This window comes from Anser anser (assembly GCF_964211835.1).
Source record: "Anser anser genome assembly, chromosome: 19".
In the NCBI taxonomy this organism is placed as follows: Eukaryota; Metazoa; Chordata; class Aves; order Anseriformes; family Anatidae; genus Anser; species Anser anser.
The window spans coordinates 8,013,960-8,035,952 of record NC_139740.1 but is presented as its reverse complement, the minus strand read 5'-3'; the positions used below and the strand labels follow the sequence as shown (position 1 = coordinate 8,035,952).

Sequence of the window (21,993 nt, the reverse complement as noted above, 5' to 3'; positions counted from 1 at the left end):
TCAGTTTTCCTGCCTGTCCTACCCTTCCCCTGTAAAGCAGTGAGAGATCGACAAAAGAAGTAAATGCATTGTTACCCGGTGCTTTTCTGTGTAAATAGTACAAATGTGTTTAAAATCAAGTGCACCAAACTGTCCAAAGCTCATCCCGTGGTCTCACCACTTTACTTTTGATCCTTCGCCCCTGTTCACATTTGGTCCTTTTGTTCCCATTTGTCTCTCGTCCCTGCCTAGACTTGGAGGTTGATTCACTCCTCTCTGGCAGTAGGACACAAGGATTATACAACATCCCTGGGAAGGGATGCAACAACTTGTGCAACATCTGTAAACATACGTAACCTCAGTTTTGTATTTATCCTCCTCTTGCAGGTGTTTTACCCCAAAGAAAACTTCAGTCACCCTTATTGTCTGAACTTGCTGTGTGAACAGGTATGTAGTGCTGTATGACTCAGGGACTGCTATAGAGACAAAGAACTCCATAATTACATTACATAAGCTGCCTTCACTTCTGCGTCTCTAGAGGTCTTAGTCCCTTCTCCAGGTCCATCTTGTCAAGCCCCTGCTCTTTCTTCTCTTGAACTCAGTCTTTTCAACAGCCTCAAAACACTCAGCCTTTCCATGGAAGCCTCTTTGTTTCCTTCTTTTGCAGATCATGCGTGACACCTTCTCTGATTCCTGCCTTCGGATCTCCAGAGAGGAGAAGCGCAAGATGAAAGACCTGCTGAGTAATTAACAGCCCCATCCTCCCTTCCTCCTTGTGCCCATCCCAGCATCTAGTTTCAAACAAGAAACAAACCTCCAAGCCCTTTCAGGCAGGACTTAGGGCAGAGGAGAATTGTCACTTGCAGCAAGAAAGCATGTTTGTGTTTGCTGTGTGTAGTGCCATGGTTATCTCTTCCGAATGGCCAGAACAGGGTTCTGAAATTTCTCTGAACCAGAAAAACTTAATTATGATATATGCCTTGTGGGGAGAGGAAACTGAAGCCTAAGTATTGGATTTTGAGTTGTCCCAAAATCCAGCTGTCTTCTTTGATGGGAGCTTGATGGAGAGGAGGAGAAAAACCTAGTGGTACACTGGCATGTGCAAGTTATTTTGGTTCTTCCCATTGTGGTATCCTTTCGCCTCTGCATGCTAATGGCTGCTCTGTAATCACTGAGTGGGAATGGTGGCAATAAATCTCCCTGGGCAGAGGGAGACTTTGCCATGTTTGTCTTGCTGAGAAAGTATCTGCTTTGTATCCCTGCTAGTGGAATTTCGGGTTGGCAATGATGTCCAGTCCATTCAGGAGGATGGGATAAAGAAGAGGATTGTACTGGCTGCTCGGGATAACTGGGCTAACTATTTCTCCCGCCTTTTCCCAGTTCATGTGAGTCTTAATCTTTTCAACATACCCTACGTTTACTGTAGTTGTGTAGCTCTGGTTCACCTGGGATCTTTCTGCCCTGGCTTCCCCTCCCTTACCCGGCCACACATCACTCAGTCTTCTGTGCTTTCTATACCTTTCTCCTCTTTCTCCTTGCTTACATACTTGCATCATTCTGATGTCCTTCCTAATCATTTCTCTGTTTGTCCAGGCTGCCTGCTTGGCTGCTGACAGCGGTGTTCCTGTCCCCCTAGTTCTCCCATTTGCCTTTCTGCATCCTCGGAGTCCTGCTCCTCTGTCTCCTTTATTGAAGTCTCTGTTTTCCAAACTATTGTGAAAATGTCCCAGGGCCCAGGCCCAGGGCCTCCTTCCTGGTGTATGTGGTAGCATCTTCCCCTCCTGCATCCTTTCCACGTGGGAAGGAGCCTTTGGTGCATTCTGCTTCACTTCTCTTACAGGGTGAAAATGGAAGTGATGTCCAGATCCTGGGTGTTTCTCATCGAGGCCTGCGGCTGCTGAAAGTAGTAAAAGCAGCTGGCTATACTCCTGAGCACCTGAAAATCCTTTGCAGCTACAGGTCAGCAGAAAAACATGGGTGGTAGTTGCAGGATGTCATTTGTCACTTGCAGGTTGCTTTCAGAGCATCAGCGGGTAGAAGGTAGACTGCAGGGGTGAGCTGAAAAATTCCCTGGCTGCACTGTGTGCTCTAGGATTGTCCTGGGCCTGTTGTGACTCACTCACCCTCCTTCTGATGAGTTTGCCCTTTCCCTTTCCTTTCTTAACCTGTGCTTTGCTTAGAATAAGTGAGTGCTAGGCATTAGTCAACTCTGTGCATGTCTTCAGAAAGGAGGTCCTCAGAGCGTTATGGTGAAAGCCATGAGCAGCAGCCTATGGTGTTGTTCCTCTTGTAAGAGTGCTGGTGAAAGGCCACCCTGTGAAGCATGCTGAGGCCTGTCTCCATTCTCAGTCCTTGGAATGAACTCCCATCCCCGTGCTCTGCATCCCCTAGCTCTGGCAGAAGCAGTCTGAGCATGCTGGCTGTTTTCTTAGCTTTGCAGATGTGCTGTCAGTGGAGCTGAAGGGCAGCAATGCCTTGGAGTTCTCTCTGAAGACAGAACAGCTCTTTCTGCGCTCTCAGAAAGCTCCGTGCATTAAGGCCATGGTGGAAACCTTCATCCAGGAGCTGAGGCAGGTGAGGGAGTGGCTGTACTGCAGCAGGGAATTGAAGTATTTTCGTATGTGGACCTGACAGGGTCCATGGGGTGACATGCTCTGGGTCTCTCATGTTTTGGGGACAAGATTTGACCTCCCCATTGCTTTTTTCCCAGGATACCAACTATGTCGTTGCTCTGCGCAGCTATGTCACGGATGATAAGAGCCTCCTTAGCTTCAAGAAGGGTGACCTCATCCAGTTACTGCCCATGCAAGGCCTGGAGCCAGGTGAGGGAGTTTATTGAGATCAACAGGAAAGGTGGGACTGTGTTTAAGGGCTCGCTGGACCCATGGTGCCCAGAAGGCCTACATGCTGCTGTTGAGTAAACCAGAGCAAAGCAGACTGCTAAGGGCTGGCCTTGCCAGCCTTCAGCTCTCTGGTTCTCTGACTGTGACCCACATTGTTCGTTCTGCCACAGTTATAGGGTATGTTAACTTAGGGTGCAGGAAAGCCTGGTCAGATACCGATGCTCTCCTCTGCCAGTAGGATGCCTCACTGCTTGTTTCTCTCTGTAGCTGCCATGGTTCCTGAATCCTCCTCTCCCCTATTTCTTCAGGCTGGCAGTTTGGCTCCACTGGTGGCCGCTCTGGTATTTTCCCCACCAACCTGGTACAATTGGCTGCAGCCCCTGATTACCTCAGCACCAGCATGGACAGAGTTGGAGGGCTGCGGAAGAGCATGAGAGCTTCTTCGGAGGTCAGGAACACTAGCAGGGAGGTGAGTTGTCTTCGGGGAACTGCTAGGGGATAAGGCTGTGTTCTGTGGGACCTGCCGGGATAGGTCCATGGCCCTGGTGTAGTGTCTGACCTCCAGAGTTAGGGGGAAGAAGATGACTGCTTAATCCTTGGAGATAGAGGCACTCAAATACTATCATAATGGGAGCAGAGGCACCACACACAGATGAGACCTTTCCAGGTCTTGCAGACAAGGAGAATGCACTCTGCAGCTCCTCAGCTGACCTTTCAGGGAGACTCTGGTGTCTGTCCCTGCAGGGCTCTGTTCCCAGCGTGGTATCAGAAAACAGCAGCATCATGTCAGTCCCTGCTGGGGATCATTACACCATGGTGGATTTTGCCGCAGCCTATTTCCGAGAGGCTCAGTCCATGTGAGTAAGCTGTGGTCCTTCCTGAGCAGGCATACACAGGACCTGTGGAGCCTGACGCACACCAAGCCATTTCTGGGGGATATTTCTTGGATTGGCTTATGGTCCTTCTCCTCTGGCTAGGTTTGGATCGACGGGGATGCCTGCTGAAAAGAAGAGTATAGCTGACCTGGTCCACCACACCAAGGTGAGCCCAGTTTTTCCCTGTGGTTACAGCCAGAATCCCAGCTAGAGCATCACCTCTAGCTTTGTCCCCACACGGCAAAGTGCAGAGGGCAGATTTTTGGCTCCAGTCAATGCAGAAATATAGGTGACCCCTACTCCTCAATGCCGCCGTCAAGATATTAGGAGCTGTTGTCTTCTGTGAAGCCTGCAGCACCGCTCTGTGCTGATCTGCCTCCCCATCTTACCTTTGTGTTTGGGCCCTGCAGGTCCCAATCCCGGCGTCTTTGCTCCAGTACTCTGATATTGAACTGAATGAACTTGCTACGAAAAACTTCCTAAGTAAGTATTCCTTAGGACAAAATGTGGCACAATTGATTGGGATGCTCTTGGTTGGCCACACGTGGGCACCAGAGGGGGGGAAATAGAGAAAAGAGCTCCTTATACACTTCTGCTGTTAACAGCCACCTTTGTCCTGCTGAAAGCATCCAGCAAAATGCACTTTGCCTTTTGCAGAGTGTCCAAGAACACACACTGCCTGGGTTGATGCCACACCCAGAACACTTGTCCAGTGCAAGCTTACTAAAGCCTGTGGAGCAGAAAGGCCTTCAGGACCTCGTCTAGTCTACTGCCTGCCCCATGGCAGGATCACCTCTGCTTAGACCTAAATACTGTCCTTTGCTTTGCAGCTCTGATGCGGTTCATGGGAGATCAGCCAAAATCCAAGAACCAGAATGATGTTCAATGTATCCTTGAAATCCTTCAGGTTTGTGACCTTCCCCTGGGCAAGGTGCTGAAGTGCCAGTGGGAATAAAGGGCCAAGACCTTGCAGGGAAGGGGGAGGGCGGGGAGAGCCATAATACAATGCCCTATGTGAGGAAAGGAAGCTGAAACAGAGAGGCTGATTAAAAAATATGGGCAGGGGTTCGTGTGCGTCTGTGCATGTAAATGCTTTCCCTGGGCTTCACTTTCTGGATGAGAGCACAACCTGCCTGCTTCTTGGGGTCTATATAGCATTACAGACCAGAGGTCGTGATGCCCAAACTTTAAGTCACGTTGGGAGTCTGCGATTTTCTGGCAAAGCTCAGGAGCCGGAAGAGAAAGGGAACAGAGATGACCTGGAGCCTCTCTGATTGCTCTCTTCTCCTCTCTGAATGCAGCTGTGCAAGGAGAAGGAGAATTTGCACGATGAAGTTTACTGCCAGGTCATCAAACAGGTCACTCTCAACCATAAAGAGTAAGTACCAGCAGTGTCAGCTCCTGTGCGTGCCTGGCTGGAGGGGAACTGTCTGCCTCGCTGTGTGCGCAGCAGGGCTGGAGGAGAGGCTGCCCCTTAACGGCGTACTGTCCTCAGCTGCTCAGTTGCTGGGCTTCTGTCGAGCAATCAGGAATTTTAGCCAGTCACTGCGTTTGGCTTTTTTGTCTCAATGGATATTTGTCCTTGTGTCTCTGGCTGCTGCTGTGTCAGGGCACTGGTGAACATCTCTGGTAGCTCCCGGCAGTGGTGCTGCTCCGAGCCCTGATTGCCTTTTCACTGCCCTGGGGAATTGGCACAGCAGTCAGGACTCGACTGACCCCATGCCGCCCTGTGATACGGCAACAGTGGCATCAGAGTGGCCTTGACTATTCCCTTTCTTTGTTACTGGAATAGCTGAATCAACCTTTCCTCAACATAAGAAATCTCTGACCAAGGGCCACCACCTTCTGTTCACTGGCACGTCCTGTAGGTGGTCAGAAGGGTGGAGGTTCACTTTGAGCTGGATGGAGCAGGAATTGTCTTGTTCCAAGGTGCCCACAATTCTTTCTGTCCCACAGGGAGAGTGTGCTGCGCGGTTGGCTGCTCCTAAACCTGCTCACTGGGTACTTCCTCCCTTCCAAAATCCTGATGCCCTACGCCACCAAGTTTCTGCAGCAAGCCGGCAGTGATCCATCCAGCACTCACCATGGTATGGCTGTTTGTGTGTCCTGTAGAATAAATGTCTGCCTGCTTTTTACAAAGGCCTAGTGGTCAAGGAAAGGAGACAGGATCTAGGTGGGGACATGGTCCAATTAGGAAATCTCCCTTATCTTGTCAAGCAGGAGAAATGAGCGGGATACTGAGGGAGATGAACTTGTAGGCAAAAGTCTGCTTTGTATCGGTAGTCTTTCTGTTTGCAGAGGTCATTTTCCATTGCATCTTCACCCAAACAAAGTGGAATTGTCTCTCTCCCTGACACCTAGCCTATCCCTGTGACTTAAGTCCATTTTGGTAGCTAGATCCCTGGGGAAAGTCAGGCTGTGGTCTTCAGGAGTCATCAGCTGTGAAGTATTTGGGTTTGAATCCTCTCAGAAAAGAGGGTTCTAGTTCTGTCTTGGCATTCATGTGTACTCCTGTTGCTCTAGGCACTGTCCGGGGCTGGTTCCTCATGATTTGGACATTTCCTGGCAGAGTAGGGGATGGTGAAGTCTCTTTCCTCTCCTCATGTTGGCACTGGGTTAAACAACACAGCCAGGGAGACCCAAAACTGCAGGAGACAATGCCTAGTCATCTGCTTGGCTCAGCATTTTTTTCTTTTCTTACAGATATAGCCAAGATCTGTCAGAGCAACCTGCGGAAAAATTTCATGTATGGGGGTCGTCGCCACCTTCCTTTCCTGGTGGAGTTAGAGGCATTGCTGGTACTGACGGGCAGAGGAGTGGGGATGTTGGGAAGAGAGGGAGGGCAGAGGCTTGGCAGGAGGTGCCAAGTGAAGCATTGCTACATATGGAAGAAGTGGGAAGCAAGAGCAGTTACTGTTCCAAGAAAGGACATCAGGCATGTGTCCGTAAGGGAAATGCCATGGAGTAGACAGGGATGTGGGCGGGGAAGAGTCAGGTACTGCGGGCAAGCAGTGGGAGGATGAGATGAGGAGCGAAGAGGGAGAAAGGGTTGTGGGGCGGATGGGATCCTGTGTGTCTTGCTGCCTAAAGACTGTCCTTTGCAGAAAGGACGTGGTGCCCGCCGGCTAGAGATATCGATGCCTGGAGGAGTGGAATACATTGCCCGAATCAGGACATTCACTGTGAGTTTTCTGCTTTGCATTTCTCCATTGATCTGGACTTGGAGCAACACCACAGAACTTGCTTAGCTGTCAGCCCTTGGATCTGTCCTACGCTTCCCCCAGTTCTGTGATGGTTTCCCACGCCCTTCCTAAGAATCCCTGTAGTAGCCCATCTCTGTGGAGCCTGTGCAGTGCTGGGATGCCTCACCCAGCCTGCTTCTCTCTGCAGCGGCCAGAGCTGTACTGCTGCCTTCCACCAGGCCCAGTATGTCTAACTGTTCTGGGGCCAAACTGGGCTTGCCTGGCCATGGTACTTACCTGCTTTTTTCCTCGCTTCAGGTGGTCAAGGAGCTCATGCAGGAGATCTGTGAGCAGATGGGGGCAGGCGAACCAGAAGAGATGCAGGAATTCGCTCTTTTTGCCATCAGGAGTGCCAGCAATAATAATGGCAAGTAAAGAGAGACTAGCTCTAGCTTCCTTCTTAAAGCAGTTTCTCCAGCAGGGAGAATCACAGCTACTTTTTCAAATAGATCCCTGCCCTTTCTGGCTCTGGGGAGGTTTTTCTTTGGGAGTTAACCTCTGTACTAAGGTTAGGGATTGTGCCTTCTCAGGGGCTGTGTTGGTTGTTCCTTAAAGTGGTGTATGTCTTTGTGGGGTCTGTGTCCCTTTGGTGCTGGGAGTTGTTACGGGCAGGGTGGAACAGAGGAGTGCAGGAAGGCTCCTTTCCCAGGTTATAGAGCTCAGCTCACTGTCTCAGCACCAAGAGTGACAACCCTCTACTCTGCATAAATATATAGGTAAAATGGTGAGGCCGATGAGAACAGAGGAATATCTTCATGATTATTTGCTGGAGGACGCGTTGGTGACTGTGAGTTTACGCAGACTCATCTGGAAGACACCTCTGCACTTTGAGAACAAAATTTATATTGATGTCCATTATGGACAGGTAAGCAACAAGGGCACTGTGAGCACCAGGAACCTCTCTAGCAGGGGCAGAATTAGAGGAGAGGCCAGTGGGGATGTCCCAAAGGGGCTGAAGAAGTGTGAGGGCTGATTGGCTTTGCATGCTCTTTCTGGGAATGACTAATAAGTGATGTAAGTGATGCTATGGAGGCAAACAAGGCGGTGCTTGTGTGGCCCTAGCCCAAGAGCTGTACTGCTCCAGACGTGCTTTGTGCAGTTCTGCATGCTTGTCCTGAGCCCAACAAGCCTCTGTTTTAGAGTTATCACCCTGAGCAATCTGTGAGGCAGGATGTGGGTCTCTGCAGCCTGGTGCTGCCTAGACCTGCCTGCACCTTCTGTCAGGTTTAACAAAGCCTTCTTTCCTGTGCTCTCAGATGCTGTGGGATTACCTGAATGGGAAGATGCTGCTGAGCTATGATCAAGAATTGGAGATGCACGTGGGCATTTTGGTTCTGTTCCAGCACTGGGCCAAAGCAGATCAGGAGAGTTCTGTTCCCTTCAGGTATGTTTGTCTCAGGGTGGGTCTCTGTTGGCACCACATGGGGTAGGGGCAGGGGCCTGAAACTACTCTGGATAATTAAGGAGTGGACAATTCTGGAGAGCCTGAGTCATTAATTAATGTAATTGAGTGTCTGACTGCTTCCTGTAACCAAGAAAGTTTACCTGCTCTTCACGCTCCTAATGCAGACCATCCCTTATCCACGTTTCCTTTTGTGACTCTGGCTGAGTTCAAGGCACGAAGGTGCCACAAACATTCCTTTAGGCTGCCATGTGTTTGCAGTACCAAGAACAAAGTGTACGAGCTTTCAGCTGTAGCCATGTAACAGAGATGAAGGTGTGGAGGTAATATCACCATCAAATCCCCTTACAGCATCAGGGGCAAGGGTAGAACCCTGCTGGGTGCGGGAAACTCTGCTCTGTGTAGTGCTATGGCAGCACAGGGGCAAGACAAATAGCGTAAGGTGTTTTTCAGCTGAGACTGCCTGTGAAAGAAACACCCTGTAGCTCTACTTGTATGCTACAGTTCTTGCATGAAGAGCTCCTGCTGTCTCCAGAAAGGAGGGATTTCTGTTAGCGTATTAGTCAGTGGTACACAGCCTTCTCTGTGGAAATATGATGGTCTCAGCTGTCTCTGTTTCCTCCCACATTAACCAGTTTAGATGTGACCCGTTGTGCTCTTCTCTCTCCCCCTCCACCCTTGCCTCCGGCCCTCTACTGAAAATTGTTGCCACCTCCCCTCCTTTCTCTAACTCCCCCCTGGTTTATCTTTTGATTTTGGCTGGGCAGGGGGTGAATTACTCTCTGCTTTTTGGCACAGGGAAGAGTTGAAGGAGTACATACCAAAGCCTCTGCAGTCCCAAATCAACCCCCAGAGTCTGCAGAACCATCTTGGGATGCTGTTGAGAAACAGGCAGCAACTCCAACCACTGGATGCAAAAATCCAGTTCATAGGTGAGGAGACATCCAGATCTACTTGGGTAGTAATCTGTTCTGATTGTGATGGAAGCTGCCTCTGAACGCATTGTTGGGACAGTTGATGAGGTTGGCAAGGATCTTTGGGGCTTGGAATGACCCATGACTCCCTGAGAGCCTTTCTCTGCAGGCTGGCATATGCTCCCAAGCATGGTCATCATGGTAGAAGTCCCACCTCTTGGTAAAAGTCTGCAGAAAACTTTCAGAGCCCTGTATGGGTTGTGCTTTAATTGATGTTCTGTCTGCACATCTGTTTTCTGTTCTGAAAAGAATGGCACATCCGTCCAGGCTGCTGACAGTTAAACACTAGGAGTGTAGGGGTGGTGGGAGAAGTCAATTGCACTAAAAAGTGCACCTGCCTCTTTTGACCACCTTAGGCAGGTGCAGTAGATTGCTGGCTGGAAGCTGCTGCCTGAATGCCACCTTTTTGCTTTCTTACAGAGCACGCGATGAAATTGCCCTTCTTTGGCTACAACTTCTACTTTGTAGAGAGAGTGAGCGACAGCACAATCCCTGTGCCCTGCTATTTTGGTGTGAATAATGAACAGATCGTTGTGGTGGATAACATCACTCAGGTATGCCAGATAATTCTTCCTCAGTGTCCAAAGCCCTGATGTCTTTCAGGTGTTAGCTCTGACTTTTAGGACTTGTGCAGGAAGAGGCTGTATTTATGTGCATCGCAGCCATTCACTCTAACAGCAGCCCTAGCCCAAAGCCAGTGACAAGAGCAGTAGGGCAGTTAGTAATGGCGTGAGCTCTTTTGCGAGTCCAGCAGTGATCATGCAAACAAGCATGGTGCACAGTAAAACTAAGTGTAGAAAACACACTCCTATTTGGCCTAGTCTTGTAGGAGTTCCAGGGATGCACTGGCAGTGGAGCCTAGCAATTACTGCAGCCCTTCCATTCACTCTGCCCTGTGCCCTAGTCTGCCTCAGCTTTCAAGAAATTCTTGAGATGATCCCTCCTTGGCCAGAATCCGATCATTTTGCTCTTAAAGGACTGCACGAGATAATGCTCTGTGGCTTTTTTCCTTACGCAGGCAGTCTCCCACGTCATCCCACTGAAAGAGCTGCAGAAGATGCGAACCCTGCGGCCTACCTCTGATGGTGGGCTTCCCGGCATAGAACTGAACTACGGCTCAGCTGCCAGTCCCAAGTCTCTGTGGCTTGAACTGTCACAGGTGAGATGATCAGCCCTGACACACAGCTTCCTCCGGGCAATTCAGAAATTGCCCTCTACTCCCCAGCTGAGCCTCTGCTGAGAGCCTGCTGTTCGCTTCTGTCCCGGGCTGGATGGGGACACTGCATTTACCACTTCCCAAAGTGCAGTTTGAAATCCCAGTGCCTGCTCGGTATTTAATTATGGGACGTAATTTATGGGAAGATGCTTAATTATGGCAATATTCAATTATGAGAAGCAGCCATTTCTGGGGTAGAGAATGACTGGTACTGATTTGTTTTGACAGGCTAAAGAAATGTATCACACGGTTGTTGTCATCCTGGATAAAACAGATTTTCATCCCTAAAGCCTAAGGAGACGAATGACCAAGCAAAACAGCACCAGTTTCCTTTGAGCTCGTTCAGTGCTCCCTGCCTGTCCCCTGGAGAGGTCTGTCCCAGAAACGTCCGTGATCTCAGACAGCTGCTTTCTAAGACTGCCACCACAGTGATGGTGTGCTTGTTGATGGACTGGGCTGTAATCTCACCCCTTGTGACCTGCTGTTCAGTCGCCAGGTCCTCTTCCTTGAAGCGACGCTTGCACTGGTTGAACAACCCACAAGACCCCCTTTCCACTCCATTGCTTCTTCATAGCCTGAGCCAGCACAGAGCAGCTGAACAGATGCAAGCAACTGCCTGCAAGCTATGCACTGTGGGACTGTTTTTTCTTTTTTTAAATTAAGGCCATGAGCAAAGACTGATGCTTGCTAGAGATTTGTGTATCAGAAAGCAAAGCCAGGGTTATGAAATGACAGCACTGGCTGCTGCCATTTTCCATAGACTAGCTTCTTCTCTCTATCGATACGCAAGACGCCCTGTAGCAGGGTTTGTGAAGCAGGAGCTTGTAGACAGCATCTTAATTGCAAAGCAGATCAGTGTTAATATACAATTGCTACATCCGCTAGGGCACAGATTGAGCTGCAATGGTAAGAATGTTTATTGTTAGTTAATTTCTTACTGACGTACGCATATACTTATTTTTCCTTCTGCTATAAAGAAGTCGATCATGTCCATGAAGCTGTCATACTTGCATCGTGGTTCCATGTCCATGGAGAAAATGTATTTGAGGGGAACGGGTATTGCAGTATAGGAGAGTGTCTTGAATTGTATAAAAACACTTAATTTATTTTTATTGCTACAGCTATCCTACTGAACTAAAAGGTTTATTCCAGGAGACTGTAATAAAATAATTGCATAATAGCTATTTTGAAGCTATGAGATGACACACACTGCTTTACATCTAACCTGGGATGAGTGACCTGCAGCTAACTGGAAAAGCTGGAGGAAAAGGTGGTCGCTCTTGGCTGGAAAAGGGATCCAGAGCTGCTTAATGCAAGCCATGATGCACGGCTTCTTGCTGGTGAGCTGATGCCAGCAGTAGGCACAGTAGCTTCCCTGTCAGGAACTTGCCTGCAAGTGTTGCTTGCTGTGGCCAGGGAGGTCCTTGCTGATGTGTGTACTGCACCTTCTCCCGTCACCCGTACTATCGCAAGGCTAGGGGAAGTGCCACAGCAATGTGAAAGAAAGGAATAGAGACCATCTCTGAAGACTAACTCATCCTTACTTCCTTTCTCTTTCTGAGCTTTTGCTGCCTTACGTAGAAATGCAACTCATCTGAAGAACTGCTCTGCATGGTGATTCAGCACCATGCTACAAACCCCCCCATGCCCTTTTGGACGTCCTCTGATTTTACGATTTGCACAAAATTTCTGAAAAGTTCACCCAGGCAGCAGCTGAACTCTACAAGCACCGAACGCTGGAGATAGTAACCTTACATAGGGGTTCCTGTAGATAGCTGATGTAACAAAAATTGTAATGGGAAGGTGAACCAGAAACCAGCAGGCAGCAGCTGAAAAAATAATAGTTCTTTGTATAAAAGGCTTCTTGTAAAGCCCTGTTTCGTCCTCCCCTTGAGCAGAGAAAGCTGAAGATAAAAGTGACTTTTGAGATAAACATTTCCAGGTTCTTTTCCTCCTGGTGCTTAGCTAGAAATATCCTGCAGCTATTGGGGTTGGAGGTGTCTGCTGCTACAAACGTCCCACCCCTCCCATCCCAGGCTTGCCTGCTCGGATAAAAAGAGCAAGCTTTCATGTCTAAGTTTACAGTGATGGAGTCTTAATATATCTAAGACCGGTCTACATGATAGGTAAGAAAAAAAACTTCCAGGAAGAGTCCACAGCTGCAATAACACTGTTTTATTGTCAGTTCTGCACATACCCTTCAGCACATAAAAATAATCATCTGGTGAGTACAGTAATTCAGAAGCCTGGTTCATGGCTTCTCAGGCTGCAGATTCCTCTAGCAGCAATACTGCCTGAGGCCACCAGCCTCTGTAAGCATGGAAAAAAGACAGAACCCAACTAAAACCCAAGAGAAAGGACTTGTGCCAGGGAATCAGGTTATTTCAAGCCCACTGATACCCTACAGTTCAGGTCCTTATATAAATATAGCAGCAGAGGCACCACAGTGTCAACTTGAGGGCCACAGCAGTACATTAACCAGTAGTAACAGCAGCATTGCCCTCTGTACTGCAGGCTGTGGGCGAGGCACAGGGAGCAGATATGGCTTTAGGGGTTACAAGCAATGCTGGAAAAGTGTTGGCAACCTTGGTGCCACTACTAGAGAGGTTAATACCAAGACAGCATCACCACTTAAGTTAAAGGGCAGGCAGAACCAGACACAGTTAAAAAAAAAAAAAAAAGAAGTTGGGATTAAAACAAAAAGAATCTGAGTTTCTCTACCTTCAGAAAGTAGGCATTGCCTGCAGAGTAAAAACAAAACACTCCCCTACTGCCCGCCAAGGAAAAACATTCCATCCAGGTACTTAAACATCAAGTTCAGCATTAGCAGCCCTGAGCAAAAGCATGTGAACTTGTTTGTAGCATAACGCTTCTATTGGTAACACAAATAAGAACTAAGGGATGGGGGAGCAGGAGGGATAGCCATCTAGGAAGCAAGAGGGTGCCATCCCAAAGCAGAGCCCCAGATAGATGCCTTCCCAGACCGCTGCAGGGAAGAAGTTGGAGGCACTGCAAAACATCTGAGACAGCAGCCCCTAACCTACACAGCAGACGGAGACTTCGTACCTCTTGGCACAAGGTACTGGAGGACCTCGGTGCTCTGGTTGGTGGAGAAATTCTCCGTAGGTTCACAGAAACTGGTTTTGTGGAAATGTGTGTCACTAAGGTGGCACTGCAGGCAGAAGAGAGCAAAAATGCAGTAGGGAAAGAAAGTTCACTTCTGCAGTTTCATAAACCCCTCCGTGGCTAAGTTCTTCAAGATCCCCTGGTCCCACTACTGGAAGAAGGAAGCGACAAACAAGATGCAAGGATCATCTCTCCGAGCTCTGCAGCTCCTGCCAGTCTGTCTCGCTCTCACATCTGACTCGTGTTTTGAAAAACTCCTTAATGAGTCTCTGTGCTTCTTCCTTCACTGCAAGAGAAGCAGCATCACCTTTGAGATGATACTTAAGACATCTGCCCCCTCTAGAGCCATCAATTCATTTAGCATCACAAGAAACCAAGATTCTTGGTGCTCTCTACAGCTGCCAACTCACCAGTCTTGCGGGCAGGGTTCTGATCTTCAGTCAGTAAGTGAGACAGGTGCCGAGCAAAGCCCTTAAACAGATCCTGCAGAGAGAGGGAGGATAAAGAGCAGAAAGCAGACATCAATAATTCACCAGGCTTAATTCTGCATTTGTCTTGCCCTTAGTACAGGCTGGCTGTAGCACAAACCATTCATGGAATTATACCACAGGAGTGCTACAAGCCTGCAAATGCACTGACCCCGTAGTGCTGGAGGAGCACGCTCGTGCACGTGCTGCCCTACAGAATACACCAGGTAAACCAGACCAAAACCGAACCTGCTCTGTTACCACTCCACAGGTAGGAGTTCCTAAGAACTTACCAGCGTTTAGTACGAAAACAAGAACAATCACAAGTGTGGAACCAACAAGATACTGCTCTCAATCACACGCAAACCCTTGCTTGCAAGAGGGGAGTAGCTGCACCTGGTCACTAAACCGGCACATACCAAGATGTGACCTGGAAATTAAATGTGGTATCCATACCATCGTTCCCTTCTTAGGGCCCCAGATCACTGGGGAGATGCAGTCTCCTCCTGCTTGAGAGGGTCTTGAGCTGTGCCTACCTTGGAAGCAAATTTGCCGCCCTTGTAGAACGGGGTCAAATATTTTACAACGATGTCTGCTGTCTCTTTGAGGGACACGCCTTTGGTCGCTGGCTGTATGGTCTTGCTGGCTCCTTCTTTATCACACTGTGATAAGTTTGGATCAAAAGTCACCTTCTTCTTTGTCGGACCAACACTTTTGCTTTCTGGCTGGGACAGAATAGAAGATTTTGCTGCTGTCCGTAGCCGCTTTGTTGCAGGACTTTCCATATCCTGGAGATGGGACAGAAGAAAACCTGAATCACTAATTCCTGCAGCAGCATTACACTTTCAAGCAGCCACTGCCTTTTAAAAACATGAATCTTTGTAGCATCCTGCAGGCTCTTCCTATAGTGCATACCATGCAGGAACCTATGGAACTTCTTGGGGACATGAAGCTCTGCAGACACAATACATTTTCCCACATAAAAGGGGCTTTGAAAAAAACCCTATCAGACTACCACCTATTTCCCTATACTCTCATTAGGGCAGCTAATTGCTAGACCCGGTTTTATACAGGAGAGGCTCACAGGAAAAGGTTTCCCAGGATGTTTGCTGAGCGCACACCCCTCAGGAAGAACTGACCACCTCAGAAGCGCCACGCTCCTGCTCAACTCAGAAGAGCAAGGAGAAAACTGCACTGTTCAGCAGAGACAGCTGCTAGGCAGGCCTGGATGCCAAGAGCAGAACCAGAGACTGAATGGCAAGGAAGGCTGCGCACGTGATTCCCTTTTTAGTGGTCCCATGGGTCACCGACCTGTGGCTGTTCCCATGAATGGAGAAAGCATCTCGCTATTAATAGTTACAGATCTAGAGGGGGTGGAGAAAATCATTCCAGGCAAGTTATCAGGAAAAGGTACGGTCAAGCGTTGCAGACAAGAAACAGCAGAGTGCAGTGGAAGCTGTCCACTGCAGTCTGAGTTGCTGGCAGTGGCCCCGTGGGTGGCAGGGACACATCAGGAGGGAACTCATCTACAGTTCTCCTCTCCACTGCAATTGCAGCTGGGCCCTCCCCAGCTAAATAACGCTATCAGGTGAAGTTCAGACCAGGAGCATCACTTCCACGGAGCAACTTGGAACAAGGAGAGCAGACGTAGAGGAAATCGGCATCCACTAAAGTCTTACCTCATCCCATCCTGGTCGCTTCCCACTCTGACCTTCCCCAACGACAGTTAATTCAGTTTCTGTGACATTTTCAGGAACACTAGAGGAAAGAGTGGAGAGAAGGGCAATTTAATTCACTCTAGTTAGTCACTGTCAGCGGCCATGAGACTCTCCACGGTAAAGCAGGAATTTCCCTCACCAGCCTAGAGATTTGACACGGATTCCCAGTTTCCAGGACAAGCCTGATGAGGCCCTGCAGCTACTTAACAGGGTAACAAAGGGAGGAGAGAGGTGGAGATATTACCTGTATTTTACATCAGGTTCTTCCTGAAGGAGATCAGATTCAGCAGCCTGCTGGGTCTTAAAATCCTCCTCCTTCTCGGTCAGTGTTCCTTCCTCCTCCTTCTCAGTCAATGTTCCTTCTGTCTCCCCCAGCTCTTCATTCTCTGCCTGGGACTGTGCAGTCACATCCTCTCCAGACTCATCTTCGTTTCCCTGAGGTATTGGTTTCTCTTGACATACGCTTTGAGAAGAAACCTGAGGTAGTGTGCTTGCAGAACAGCTGACTTCCTCTGCTGTGCTGCAACTTTTGGCTTTAGACCCACCTTTGGAGAAGGAGAAGAACTTGGAAATATCCTGTGATTCTTTTTTGGCTGCTTCTGCCAGCATTTGCTGCTTTTTGCTAACTTTGGCTTTCTTAGCAGGGCTATCACAAAGGGCAGTTTTTGTGTCTGGACTGGGTTGCTGTCCCTTCTTTTCAGGAAGGAGTAGTTCTACCTCAGAACTCTCACACTTTGCTTTTTCTTTTTTTGCTTTTTCTTTCTTCTGGAGTACACGGTTTCTCTTCTCTAGTTCCAGATTACAGTTGCTGCTGTCTTGCTCATTTGGACAATCTTCTTTTTTGACAAGCTTTGTATTGCTTTCCTCCTGGATTGTCAGCAGTTCTGAAGCTGTCTGGAATAAGCTGGAACTCTTTGGAAACCCAGCTCCCACGCGCTTGGGTTTGAACTAGGGAGAAAAGAAGGAGAAGAAAAAATTTAGGGTATGAGAGCAGCAAGGAGGCCCTGTATGCAGAACTCTAAAAGGAGCCAAGTTTATGTGCACAATACGCTACTGTTCGTACAGCTGTAAGCTGGGGAGGGCTCTAAAATTGACTCATCATCATGACCATCAACTGAGACATCATGCAAATAGAGTAGTCTAACGTCATAGCCCCACAGTAAGGAAACAGACAGCATCTTTAGTTAGAGTGAGAGGAGAAAAACAAAAAGAACGTTAAAAACAATCGTAAAAAAGTAGGTAGGCAAGCCATATCATTCCCTCATTGTCCATCCCATCTGCACTCACCGAGTAAACCTGGGATGCAGGGAGGAAGTCCTCCTCTGCTGGAGACTCAGATTTTGTTTCCAAGCTTCTGTTACCACCAGTTCCTGACCCAAAGACTGAGAACAACTCTCCTCCTTTTGAGGCTTTGTTGATCTCTGCTACCTGAAAAGAGAACAGAAGCAAACTCCTGGTGACTAAAAATCTTTATGTATTCCTGCCTCTGTACACACTCAAAGTCATAGCTGGCAAAACAAATATGGAGATACACCTGTCTCAAGAACAGGAACATCTTCAAGGAGATGCATGGCAACCAGCTAACCTAAGCCTAGGCTGCTCTATTGTCAGCAACAATCTGAAGAACTTCCCATTCCCTCTGTTGCTAGACCTAGAGGGTATCTGGATAAGCTTGCACTGATATGCAGGTTTCCAAAGTCTGTAAGCTCATAGAATACAGCCAGTGACGATGTGAAACCAACACGAATCTGGTTCCTCCTGGAAACAAAGCCAAGAAGAAAGATTTGGAAGACATCCAAGGCAAAGTGGATTTTCTCTTTCGTCTATCCCACACAAACTCTATTTCCCATTGAGCTGAGGCCACACCATGTTAAGAGGCAAGGGCAAGCAACAGCAGATGTTGGGCCCTACCTTCTTTAGCACAGATGCCTTGTATGAGTTAGCCATTTTACTGGTTCTGAAAGCTTCATACTCCAGCTCCACAGCACAGGCATGAGGGTCTGACCTGTAACACAGGCTGGGGTGATTTCTGGCAAGACACACTTCTATATCTGCAAAGGGAACACTAATGCTTAAGCATGTCCCAGAAAGTACAAAATTCTCTACCTCTGATGCAAGAGTAAGTGATAACTCCCAATTAAGGATGTAGTGGTGACTTGCTGGGGAATGGAAAATGTGGCAAGAACAGGTTTAAATCGAAGTCCTCTTGTTCAGTTGCTCAGTTCGGAAGTACACTATCCCCATCTTGTGGGGCAGTGGGGAATTGCAACTCCTAGGATCGAGCTGATTTAGCAGAATCGGACACAGGAATCCTCATGTCTGATCATGAACATGACTACAAGGATGCTGTTAAGTGAAGCTACATCCTTGGACCAAATTAAAATGCATTCCCTGAAAGTGGTAATGTTGCTTGGGGAAGAGTAGGCCTGTGTTAAGGGACTCAATACACTACCCCTTGTCTCTCATCTCATACCCTTTTCCTTCTGCTGGAACCTTTTGGTTGGCTCTCAAAGCTTCTTCCAGTATCTTCAAGCAGTGTTCCCGTCCCTAGGAAACATGGGATACTCAGACATGTCCTACAGAAATCACAGTGCCCCTTGGACTTCTAACCCTGAAGGAGTAAGAACAGGACAGGCAGAAGCTTTGTTCTTTACGAGTCAACGAGTCAACGTTAAACAGCCTCTCTTACCTTCACTGTGAGCTTAGAGATTCTTCTGCTGGAGGCGTCTTTCAAGGGGCAGTCTGCACCTGTCACAGAAGAGGCATTTGGAAAAAGGCATCGTAGCATCATAGCATTGAACATCTCAGCTCTCTCTGGGGTGGTGCCAGCCCAGTATTGCCTGTTATGCTCTTCCCTGCAGTCACCCCAAGAACCACTACAGGCACCCCTTTCATCTGCAATAGCTACAAATTCCAAGAGTAGCAGAAGGAAAATGAGATTTCTTTCTCTGGATGAGAAGGTCTGTTTTGCTAGTTTAAGATTAACAGCTCTCCAAAACCCCTCCAACCCAACTTTTTCAAGGCATCCCAGCTCTTAGGAAAAACAATTCTGCCCTCCCCCACCCCCAGGACCAACCAAAAATAAAGAGGCTGAATGGAGTAACATGAATCATCAGGTATTCATTTACAACAGTGTAAGACCTGTGTTGCTAGACAGGGCTCCATGTAGCACAGATACAAATGGCAAAGTTTTTCAACAGTTTCCATTCCAATTGAATACTGCTGCATAAACACTGCAGAAATAGCCTAAAAAGTCAGGTTAGACAACGTTCCTTCTCTCTTACTTGTTTGGAAAAGTTGTTCAGAAAGATGCATTCCATATCTTCACCCCAACCAAATCTAAACTCAGATTCATCTCCTCCAGCCAAGCTTTCACAGCCAAAAGCCCAACCCCTGTATCTAGGGATTGATACCCCCAGTGTTGATGCTACATAAATTACATGCAGCTGCAAAATACAAGACTTCCCTCTCCCAAAGATAACCCACTATAAATCAAAGAAGAGATTTACTTGGAGGAATAAAATCATCTTTTTCTGGTTCTTGGCCCTAGGGAAAAAAAAAAAATCAAGCATTTCCATTCCTGTAACATACATGCAGGTCTAGAAACACAAAAGATATATTTTTATATTTTTATCCCCTTGCTCTGAAGTTACAAAGGTACTGAAAAGGCAGGAAAATGGGGAAAAGGAGAGAAAGGATGAGAATCAAAGCTAAAAGTTCAACTTTGCTATAGGAATATCCAAGAGAAACTGAACGGGAAAATTTGTTTCTAGTAATATCAGAGTTGATAAAGACAACAGGATCCCCTTGATGAGCATTGCAGAGGTAAGCTGGATTCCTTCACATTATGAGACTGATCCAGAATATGGAGAATGTGACAAAAGCATAAGTACTCAGTAAAAGCCAGAACAAGCTACAGCAAGATGCAATAATCTACTTTCACTAGTGCCAGGAAAGCCTTTATATCTATGAGACAAGCTCACAGCATAAAGGAAACAGCAAACAATCTGTGAATCTCTTACAAAGGTACACAAACTCACTTTGCGCAGACTCATCTGCTTTTTGTAGAAGTTGTTCCACTCTCGTTTCCGACTCTCTTCACTGGCTTCATCCCCATTCCCGCTGCTTTCCTCATCATACCTGGATAAGGCAGGAGAACAAAAGGAAAAAACATTTCTGTAGATGTAGCATTACCTGGGGCAAAGGCTTTGGGAAGCTTAGGTCATCCCAGGATTTAGAGAAGATGTATTTCAGAGCCTTTCTGAATGAGTCTAAGCTCTTAGTTTCACTACTACTCAATCTGGACAGTAGTGTCGATGGGATTTATTAATCTCATGAACTAGTAAGCAGTAGCATGGACTAGTAGCAGGTAACTAGTGCTCTGAGAATGTAGGACTTTATTTCAGAAGCCGTGACAGCTCCTTCCATGGGGTTGAGTAGTCACTGCTTTGGGTCATGCACCCTATCTGCCAGGCACTACTGCCCTTGGAGCTGAGATGGCAGAAAGGGCACAGCATCTGTTCCTCGGCAGTGTCTTCTCAGGTCCTGAAATCAAACACAAGCTTACGTCACAAGTACACCAGTTTCCTCTTACTCAACTGGAATTGCCCGAAGAACAAAGCTGCCAGTCTCAAGCTAAGGTAAAGCAGACGGCTACGCCAGCCGACCACGCTGTGCATCCTGGCAGAGTTCCATGGGCAGTGCAAGTGGGGAAACTCGCGTCCTGGTGGCTGCAACACAGCCAAAGAACAAGGAAGAAGAGAAGTTGTCATCTCCACACTGCCAAGCATTTTATAGAATAAATCATATTTCTGACTGCACATCTTCCTTTTGCTATCAGCCTGATGGGGAAACACTAATATTGAGCAATCAGCAGAAGAATCTGATGCTGGCACACCATTATATGCTCTGTGATGACTAAGTTCTGACACTGGTCCCCCAGCCTGCTGGCCCAAAGACATCGGCACTAAGCCAGGAACAAGCTCTGGACCATACTTTGCTGTCAAGCTGGTCTCAGTTTAAACATTTTTGAACCTTGTGCCTGTGAACAGGGCTGCGCCCATTTAGTGCTTTCAAAAATTTCAGCCTGGTTTCTTGAACCAATTACCTTCTGCAGGGCAATTCTTAGGTCATTCAAAACAGCTTTTTGCTCTCTGGGACATGAATTTGATCAAGGCTGCCAAAGCGTGTGGAAAATGAAATTCCAGCTCCTGCTGCCAGGAAGTTACAGGAAAATACCACCACGCAGAAACATGTGCTGAAAATAGGAGTGGCTGGGCCTGCAGCTGTGAGATGCTCTCTTCTCTCTGATAGCTCCTATGAGCGGAGTTTGAGCTACCAAGTACGGACCTGCTAAAACCTCTGCAACCTCTCCTTCCTCCTTCATACAGCTCTGGGTCGTAGCTGTCCCAGGATGAACTTGAGGGCCCAATGCAGGTTTTGCTCCAGCTGTTGGTGCAGCGCTCCAGTGACTCCAGCTGCCTCTTCACTGCCCCTGGGTTCTTGCAGTAATCGCAGCACTTATTACAAGGTGGAGTGACATCGCCGAAGTACTTTGCTATGGCAGCATGACGACACCTAGGAGACAAAAGGAAAAATGATAGGGCAATTATTTTCACTGGAGAACTCCAACCTTCCAAATGCAAGTTGTCTTGTGATAAAGACTTGGCTCCTTTTTTGCAGAGAATGCCTATTCCAGCAGGAAATACAGTGGTTAAGTCCTGGAGCAGAACTGGGGTTCTGTTCCTGGTATCTTGCTTACAGTCTCTGTGCCTTCATTTCCCTGAATGTAAAACAAACAGTGGCATCAATCTTCTGATAAATGCTTTCAGACCTTTGAGATCTGCAAAATGTGCAATGGATGAAATATGCACTTATTATTTCCGCATGATTGCCCAAATACGTTCCATGTCCAACCAGAATGGCTCTAGAATAAATATGTAAAGAGGTCCTCTTGATACCTACATCCTACAGTTTAGAATATGCCCATGTATTTCCCATAGGAGAGCTTCTCATTTTATTGTCCGTGGTTTGAAGGTGAACAAATCCACATCTGAATAAACAGGAATGTAAATTAAGTCAGAAATAAAGTCTGGACTGAAGGCACAAGGGAGCGCTAATTCAGAAAATAACAGCTGAGGTTCTTGACTTG

At 47.7% G+C, this 21,993-nt stretch overlaps 2 protein-coding genes across 15 annotated transcripts in view; one reads left to right on the top strand and one right to left on the bottom strand.

Moving 5' to 3' along the window:
* The window catches only part of MYO15B (myosin XVB), a 61,891-nt gene extending 48,676 nt beyond the window's left edge, over positions 1–13,215 (top strand). For all 11 annotated transcript variants that reach the window (XM_083805477.1, XM_083805473.1, XM_083805478.1 and 8 more), the window contains 22 exons: positions 367–426; positions 647–722; positions 1,246–1,364; positions 1,820–1,938; positions 2,412–2,553; positions 2,690–2,801; positions 3,131–3,291; positions 3,567–3,679; positions 3,800–3,863; positions 4,108–4,180; positions 4,528–4,604; positions 4,999–5,075; positions 5,654–5,784; positions 6,401–6,495; positions 6,802–6,879; positions 7,198–7,306; positions 7,656–7,804; positions 8,196–8,323; positions 9,140–9,273; positions 9,736–9,869; positions 10,334–10,474; positions 10,760–13,215. In XM_083805477.1, coding sequence (XP_083661603.1) covers positions 367–426; positions 647–722; positions 1,246–1,364; positions 1,820–1,938; positions 2,412–2,553; positions 2,690–2,801; positions 3,131–3,291; positions 3,567–3,679; positions 3,800–3,863; positions 4,108–4,180; positions 4,528–4,604; positions 4,999–5,075; positions 5,654–5,784; positions 6,401–6,495; positions 6,802–6,879; positions 7,198–7,306; positions 7,656–7,804; positions 8,196–8,323; positions 9,140–9,273; positions 9,736–9,869; positions 10,334–10,474; positions 10,760–10,819 — 2,352 coding nt within the window. In that variant the 3' untranslated portion in view covers positions 10,820–13,215. The remainder of the gene's footprint in view (positions 1–366; positions 427–646; positions 723–1,245; positions 1,365–1,819; positions 1,939–2,411; positions 2,554–2,689; positions 2,802–3,130; positions 3,292–3,566; positions 3,680–3,799; positions 3,864–4,107; positions 4,181–4,527; positions 4,605–4,998; positions 5,076–5,653; positions 5,785–6,400; positions 6,496–6,801; positions 6,880–7,197; positions 7,307–7,655; positions 7,805–8,195; positions 8,324–9,139; positions 9,274–9,735; positions 9,870–10,333; positions 10,475–10,759) is intronic.
* RECQL5 (RecQ like helicase 5) overlaps positions 12,692–21,993 on the bottom strand; it is a 39,250-nt gene continuing 29,948 nt past the window's right edge. For 3 of the 4 annotated variants that reach the window (XM_083805519.1, XM_083805520.1, XM_083805521.1), the window contains exons 9-20: positions 21,192–21,419; positions 19,883–19,982; positions 19,352–19,388; positions 18,532–18,590; positions 18,316–18,389; positions 17,754–17,847; positions 17,130–17,270; positions 16,087–16,790; positions 15,804–15,882; positions 14,661–14,912; positions 14,068–14,140; positions 12,692–13,964 (exon numbers count right to left, since the gene is read on the bottom strand). In XM_083805519.1, the coding sequence (XP_083661645.1) occupies positions 13,843–13,964; positions 14,068–14,140; positions 14,661–14,912; positions 15,804–15,882; positions 16,087–16,790; positions 17,130–17,270; positions 17,754–17,847; positions 18,316–18,389; positions 18,532–18,590; positions 19,352–19,388; positions 19,883–19,982; positions 21,192–21,419 (1,963 nt within the window). In that variant the 3' untranslated portion in view covers positions 12,692–13,842. The remainder of the gene's footprint in view (positions 13,965–14,067; positions 14,141–14,660; positions 14,913–15,803; positions 15,883–16,086; positions 16,791–17,129; positions 17,271–17,753; positions 17,848–18,315; positions 18,390–18,531; positions 18,591–19,351; positions 19,389–19,882; positions 19,983–21,191; positions 21,420–21,993) is intronic. The other variant, XM_083805522.1, reaches the window with a different exon arrangement.